Source organism: Protobothrops mucrosquamatus, unplaced genomic scaffold (assembly GCF_001527695.2).
Source record: "Protobothrops mucrosquamatus isolate PMUCROS unplaced genomic scaffold, P.Mucros_1.0 scaffold35, whole genome shotgun sequence".
NCBI classification, from domain to species: Eukaryota; Metazoa; Chordata; class Lepidosauria; order Squamata; family Viperidae; genus Protobothrops; species Protobothrops mucrosquamatus.
In genome coordinates this window covers 225,010-233,076 of record NW_015386419.1, presented here as the reverse complement: position 1 = coordinate 233,076, position 8,067 = coordinate 225,010, and the positions used below count along the sequence as shown (strand labels likewise).

Here is an 8,067-nt window from a genome sequence, read left to right as displayed (position 1 = left end):
TTCAGCCTCCCCAGGATCCTGTCCACGTCCTCGGGAGCCACAGAGTCAAACTCCTCCCATATAATAGTCTCAAGACCTGCTCCCGTCTCCTCCCCCGGGGCCACCCAGTCGGAGTCTAAACCCTCTCGGATCTGAGCGACTTTGTCATACAGATATTGAGCAAAATCCTCAGCCCTCCCCACCAGGGGGTCCCCCCCTCCCCTCAACTGAAGGAGAGAGCGGGTCACCCTGAAGAGGGTGGCCGGGCGATTATCTGATGATGCAATGAGGGTGGAGTAGTAATTAGACCTCGCCACCCTCATTGCCACAAGGTAGGATCTAACATGCATCCTTGCCTGTGCTCGGTCGGATTCGGTTCGGGTAGCCCTCCAACTGCTCTCTAGGCGTCTTTTCCTAGATGGCTCTTTCTGTGTCTTTTGCTCCTAAAAGCTATGGAGATCTTCCAGTTTAGTTTAGATTTACCACTGGGCATACATGCTAGTAATTCTTCTGGGCCAGAGTCCCGGTCCACATACCTTATTTTCTCCACAGCACCATTTGTCTTGATCTTCAGTTGCCATTTGTGATTGCTTTTAGGAGAAGGAAATTATATAGGGAAATCAGGTCACAGATTGGATTCAGGAAAAGTCTACAAAATAGCTGCTAAGGAACAATGAGACCTTTTTTGTTTGTTTGCCTGCTTTCTAAAAGCACATTAAATTGAAGACCAAAATAGATGTGACATTACTCACACTGGTTTGATGTTTTTGTTGCTTTGCAAATAAAGAGCCAGGTCCTGCTATGAAATATATGCATTTTATTTTTTTTTACTCGTCCAGGTCCCAATTCAATTTTTTTTCCACAGGATGTTTCCAAACAGAGACCAATAAAAATATGAAAGATCAGAGAGCTGAGTTTTATTTAAAAAGGACAGAGGGAAGAGACAACTATCTCTTTCTTTCTGCTCCTGGATTAGTAGCCCAGGTATTAAAAACAAACAGAAATAACAGGTTGAAAAAAAAGCCTTGACTTTTTTTGGCCAGGAGAGGGAGTGCTCTCTCCTCCTCTTTTCTAAGTTTTTCAGCACTCCTGCTTCATGGGATATCAGTGCTTTTTTTTTCATCTGGGAAAAAAAAACAGGGAAAGCCAAATGGAAGGGTGGACCATCCTGCATGAGTGTGCCTGCGTGTGTGTTTGAAATATGTTTCCTAAGCTTCTGTAAACAGTGATACTGTTACAATGCTAGACCAAATGTTCAATTCCTCATAAGTCTGTCAGAAAGTTTATTTTACCTTCTCAGCCGCTCTAACAAAACCAGATCTAACACAGTGATACATGAGGAAAAATTAACATTGTTTAACATTCTTTGGAAAATAATGAAGGAGCTGTAATTGTCATAACAGAAAGGGTGTTTTTCTTCTCCCAAATAAAATTGGAATGAGGAAGATTTCTATGTGAAAATGTTTCTTACCTGTTTTTGTCTACTTAGTTACATATGTATCAATGTATCTTCATCAGAAGCCAGAGGTTTTAATTGCCCAGAACTGTTTCTAGGGTATGAGGGTGGTCTGTGGATATTATTCCACTATTTATGGGAGCTCAGTTTTGAACAGTGCTCTGAAATTTTGTTTGGTCTGCAGGGGAGACTATGGAATCTTGTGGGCTGGACCATTTTCCTGGTGAGCCAAAGAAGCACATTCCAGAATATCAGGTGAGAGGGAGAGAAGAAGAAGAAGGTCCATGATGGTGGCAGGATCCAGGAGTCAGATCTAAGATTTTTTCTTCTTCTTTTTGGCAAACTATAACAATCCTAGATTAACTATTGTTTCAAAGCCATCCAGGTGGGCAATTTTAATAAGCCCTTGGTCAGAGCCTTACAATATATTTATTATTTATTCAATTTTTATCTCCCCCTTATTATTTTTATAAATAACTCAAGATAGCAAACACATCTAATACTCCTTCCTCCTCCTATTTTCCCCACAACAACAACCCTAGTAGGTGGGTTGAACTGAGAAAGAGTAACTGGCCCAAAATCACCCAGCCACCTTTCATGCCTTAGGCAAGACAAGAACTTTAGCCACTACACCAAACTAGCTCTCCTATATATGCCACCTGTCTTTCTGACTCTGCTTTTTAAAGTTAGGGACCACTGAATTGGGATATCTCAATTTCTTGTATCCCACTAGTGACTCATGCCTTATAAAAAGCAGCAGTTTTATAATGAAATTGGATGTGTGAAATTTAAATACTAGGACTAAATTCTGCCAAAGGTTTCTAGTTGGTCTTGAGAAAGTCACTTATCTCCCACTTTCCATCTTTAACAATACTGATTTGTTATAGGAATGGAAACAATGTTGATTTGTCTCACTAGATTTTCTGTGATATTAATTGATACAAGGAAAGACTTTGACTTAGTGTCAGTTTTAAAGATAGGATGGTTTAGGCTACAAACAAAGCTATCATTTAGTTATCTCTATGGAACTGCTCTGTTTGGGTTACCTTGTGCTGATGTTTTCTCTTTGATGTCAGGCCAATTCACGGACCCGGACTGTCTCTGAGAGTTCCACAATAACCCTTTCAGAAGATACACCTCAGTCCCCAGAAGCCTCCTGGGATGAAACCTCATCGGAGAAGAAATTAGTGGAAAATACAGAGCAAGAGGTACTGAAGGTGAGGCAATCTTGTTGAAATGTCAATTGTATTATCTGAAAATTATGCAGTTGTGAATGCTAGGATTATATTCTATTCTATCTTGAAGATGGTGGGTTTATTGTAGAAAATTGATCCATGCTGAAATTCATTCAACACATAACTGCATTGTGGCAGCCAATTTAAATTAACTAAAAAATAAGCAGTGTTATATTTTTCATTTGTTACGTTCCAGTGAGTATTATGCAAGCTTTAGTTATCTGGGAAAATCAATTTAGATCTAGCAAAAGAGACTATCGTTGATTTACTTATTTACTTTAAATGTATCTATATGCTTTAATATGTGTTTGTGTATTTATACATTTTTTTTAAAAATTTTTTTTTTCAAAAGGTCAATAGCAATAGGGACATCTGGATTTCTGGAAGGAGGTTGATAAACAGGGTAAATGCAATTGACAAAGTCTCCTCCTATTCCATGGTCCTTATATGAGGGAGGAAGCCTAAGTGTCTCTGCTCAAGATGCACAAGCTGAATGGATTTGATCTACTTGAAATAGATACTCATGAATGATTTTAAAAGTCAAAATCAGCAAATTCAATTGTACCTGAAACCTGCTGGTGACCACTGTAGAGTCCTAAGCCCCAGCGTTAAGTCTGAATAATGACTCTCATTTTTTAATAGATAAGTTAGAGCAGTTATAGTCTCTGAGTAGTCTTGAAGTATAGACTGCTTTGCAAAAATCGAACTGGGACATGACAAGGGCAAGTCTCCTCCAGGAAGAGCTTCAAGTGATGCACAACCCAGTGCTGAGCAAAGGCCCCTTAATTATAATTTCCCACTATCTATCCACCAATAGCCATGAGTCTAAGTGATTCACAAATCATAGACTTGTTATTTCAAAGGGAGGACTACCTCTTCCAGAATTATCATTGGTTCAGAGAGAGGCAGCATATGGCAGTGGTTCTCAACCTGTGGTCCACGGACTCCCTGGGGGACTGCGATGTCATCACAGGGGGTCTGCGAAGAAGAAATGTTATGAATTAAATCTTGAGTTAAGTCCTGGTGGTGTGTGGCCATGATCCATAGCCATAAACAGTAATTAAAGTGAGTCTGTGATGAAGAAAAGGTTGAGAACTACTGCCATATATTTTTGGACAAACCGCAACTCAGTTTTCTTGGGCTTCAATTTTAATCTATTTCTTCCCAATCCATACAGCCTTCAGGCACTGGTCAGGGTCCCCATGATATCCTGGTATCACCAGCTTGGCCAGGATATATCAGAAAAGTTGCAATACCTGATCCCAAACTGATAGAGGTCTTCTCCCAGCAGTTTACATATACATATTAAACATACATATTAAACAGGAAAGAGAGAGAAGTCTTTGTCTCACCATATCGTAGTGGGTAAGGGGTAGAGCTCTCTTTCCCACTATTGCCATCTGAAACCATTCACTCATGAAATCATGGAACCACTGTAAAATATTGCTTCAGTTTATATATGATTTCAGGTTAGATGAAATTAGAACAGATTAAGTCAGACTATGAAAGTGTAATGGATCTTCCATGTTCGGAGGCAACATGCCATTCAAGATTAGATGTGAGGACGAACAAAAGGGAAATTTGTTTGTTTCTATGCCTACATATGGCCTCTCAGAAATATTTAATTGGGTTCTTTTGAAAACATAATGCTGGACCAGAAGAAGAATTACAGGAATGAAAAATCACTGTAGATGAAGAAGATGAGGTTGGGGGAGGCTCATATTCTCAACAGTAAAATTTGAGATTCTGGTTCTTCCTGCCCCTTACATAATTTCTATTTTACACAATAAGCCCTGTGACATGCTTATGGCTGGATCAGAGACTCAATGTCTTCTATGTCTAGAGGAAGAAAAGCCCAGCATGCTCCACTCAAGATTTTGTATCCCTCCAGACTTCTGGTTTTGGCTGGTTCCGATGGTTCCGTTCCAAGGCAAATAAAGATGAAGCACCATCTTTGGACTCAACTGCTTCAGTTTCTCAGGTAACAAAGAAACTTTTTAGAAGAAAGAGTTTGGGGTTTTTTGGGTGTGTGTGTGTGTTCAACAATGTGTCCTCTTCAGAAAAATCTCCTAGTGTTTCTCAGCAGCAGCAGAATCTAGCCAAACAGCAGGAGCTACCATGAATGGTCTTTTAACTGATAGCAGTTCTGAAAGTATCCAAGGAACTCCCAGCTTGAAAATATTATCCTAGATCTATCATTTTAGAAAGACTGAATACAAAAAGTGGGATCACTATTGCTTATACTGCACATTTGTGTTTTATAGGAAACCAGTAAGATACTGGAGTTGTTGGAGGCTTGCATTATATTTGCTAGAGGCTTATGTGGTGGGGAGAGGGTGACTGAACTACAAGGGAAAGGCTGGAAATGACAGCTTCATTTGACATAAAAAAGTTTAAGGATTAGCTTGTATGCTCAACAGAATCAAATAGTAAAGCTTTTGTCAGATTGCATCACCTTCAACTACTGTGAGGATCAAACTTTAGAGTGCCCCTAATGAACCCGAATAAAAAAAGAACAACTGTAAGTAAAAATGAATGCCACAGTCTGTTTGCCGATAGAAAAACAGCATGCCGAAGTGAAAACTTGGCAGGATCCTCTCTGACATTTCTTGTTTGTGCAGAAAGGTTTTCACATGGAGGAACATTCTTTTTTCCTTCTTGCACCCTGCAGTTGGTGTGTCTAAATAAAAATTCACAGATGCATTATTCATATGTTGTCTCTTGTATTGGTCGTCTTCTCTTCCACTGTCCTTCTCTCAGTCTTTGTCTGTTTGCTTTCCCACCTCAATTTCCAACTTTGCACATACTGCATAGGACCTCCAGTTCCCACTGTGAGTGTTTTGTTAATATTTATGATGTTGTTAAAGATTTATTGGATTTTTTCTCTTCCATCTATCCTGGCTTCAAGGTTAATTTTTCTCTAGCGTTGTTTTAATTCATTTCTTTTGTTTCTTCAGTACCTAAGAGATAAAGAAATACTTATTTTTATTGATTGCTTTGCACTTTCTTGTGTGGGAATAATAACATTGTTAATAAATACAGTTATTGATACAACAGCAGGCAACACCTGGGCAATCTTGAGTAATCTCAGAAAACTGGGTTGAATATGGTTAACACTTGGATGGAAACCACTAGGACGTTTGGGGGCTGTAAGCTAAACTGGGAAGTCAGAAAAGATCCAAAAGAAAGCAGTGGCAAATAAGAATTATATGTATTTAAATATATTGATTTAAATAATTGCCCTTCTCACAAATGTGACTCTGGATGGCTTACAACAAAAACAGCTAAACATTAAATAAAATACATATAATGAAAAAGATAAAAGAGACAGCAGCTGGAATCATAAACAATCATTAACATAAGCAAGAGCTGGGCTCCAAACACACCCAGAGCTTTGGGTTCGGGCACAAAAGCAGGACCAGCAGAGTCAGGACCATGCTAACCTCTGGAGGGATGATGTTTCAGAGGATGGATGCCACAGTGGAAAAACTCTTCTACTCCTTGGCAGTCGTCACCCTGATGGGACCAAGAGCATACTTCTGTTGCTGGATTAGGCAGGATGGATAGAAACAACCAGGAAAAGACTTCCTACAAGTAACCTGGTCCCAAGCTAGGAAGGGCTTTAAAGGTAACAACCAGCACCTATAATTGCATCTAGAAGCAAAGCAGTAGCCAAAGTAGCTCAAAGAGTAGTGATATGGTAACTGGCTACTATCTGCTACTCAAGCAGGACCTTGAATCCAAGAGGACCCCCACAACTGTCAGAGGCAGTGCTACTCCATCCAGGACAAAAGATGGAGGACCTTAGCTCTAGGAGATCCAAAACTCTCAAGCCACTCAGTCTTGTTTGGGTTGAACTGAAGCCTGTTGTACTCAACTCGAGCCCTTACAACTTCCAGGCACTGAGATAGAATCTCCATGACAGCAACCTGAAGTTAACTTTCAATTTCTTGGCTAAATTGGCCAGTTTCTGAAGTAAATGTACAGCCAGATGGCATATAATTAGCTTTCTTTTTTGGGGGGGGGGGGAATCAGAAAATAAGAATAATTAAGTCAGCCGATGTGTGCTACAGCAGTTATAGGTAAAATGGTGTCATCAAGAATAAGATGGTCATGCTTAGGAGAACCTAGGAGTTTTTAGAAATACTCCTCCCTCCATTGAGTTTTTCCCCCTTCAAATGGTCCAGTTAAGACCAAATATGTTTAGTAGCCCCACACTGAGCACACTGTGGCTACAGATGTGGTTACAGATTTTATTACAGGCACAAAATGTTGACAAATGAAGAGAGATGTTTTGTATCAACAAGTGTCAGCCCTGGTGATGTTCATGATGTATCAGTTCTTTCTTCCCACATTGATCCTGCTTCTCTCTCTTTCAGTTATATGAATTAATTGTATTCCTAAAGCATTTTGAATAATAATGGTTAGTAAAAAGGAACTTTCCAATATAATGAACAGACTGAGCTCACAATGTAGCAGTGGGAAAAAGACCTTCTGATCAGTTTGCTTCATTTTGAATTCCCCTTTGCAAAAAATGAAAATTGGAAATGCAATGGAAGTGTACTTGCAGCATCTAAATTATATATTTCTTTGTAATGCCCTATCACAGCTATCTTGGTCCTTTGCTTTATTTTTAAACTCTTTTGGTGTAAGGTCCTTTGAACTACCAAAGGAAGAGCAAACCTGCCCTAAAGCTGAGCCCCTACATAACAACTAATGCTAACTATTGGGTAGCTCACATTCTTCTAGGACTTCTGGGAGTCTTGTGTGCTGTCAAATAGTTGCTTCATATTTCAGGATTTATTTATTTATTTAAAAGATGTATATGGTCAACCATCTTGTAAGTGCAGCTTTGGGTAGTGAACATCAGTATTAAAAACACAAACAATAAACCAATACAAAAAAGAAAACAAAAACAAAAACAGACACCCAATCTTGGTCTCTGGGCTCCAATCTTTCTATCCCAGCATGTGAGAAATGCCAATTCTTCACTGATTTAAGGAAAAATGGGGGCTTGCCAGATCTCAAGGGAAAGCATGTTCCACAATCTTCACAGGAAGGTTGGAGGTGATAGCCAGCAATTTATTTTATCACTATTAAATATTTTCCTTCTTTAGGAGAAAATCACTCAGTCCCTTTTGGTTTCACCCATGAATCAACATCATTGCCTTCCTCCTCTTTCTCCCACACAAGGCAATTCTTTTTCCAAGAGATCTCCAGGTAAATATAACCCTGCATGCTTCTGAATGAATTGATCAATATTTTGTTAGTTTAGTTGTAACTAAAGATTTTCTGGTGCTTTGAACCACAAGATGGGCAGCAAATAATAATAACAACAACAACAATAATAATAATACACATATTTTTTGGCATTTCATATCCTTTTTTGTGCACAAT

The 8,067-nt window shown here is 39.2% G+C and overlaps 1 protein-coding gene across 1 annotated transcript in view; it reads left to right on the top strand.

Annotated features, from left to right (window-relative positions):
• The window catches only part of LOC114922269 (protein transport protein Sec16B-like), a 78,816-nt gene that overhangs the window by 64,940 nt on the left and 5,809 nt on the right, over positions 1-8,067 (top strand). Inside the window, exons 19-22 of the mRNA XM_029283196.1 lie at positions 1,620-1,690; positions 2,512-2,652; positions 4,514-4,651; positions 7,788-7,890. Of these exons, the coding sequence (XP_029139029.1) occupies positions 1,620-1,690; positions 2,512-2,652; positions 4,514-4,651; positions 7,788-7,890 (453 nt within the window). The remainder of the gene's footprint in view (positions 1-1,619; positions 1,691-2,511; positions 2,653-4,513; positions 4,652-7,787; positions 7,891-8,067) is intronic.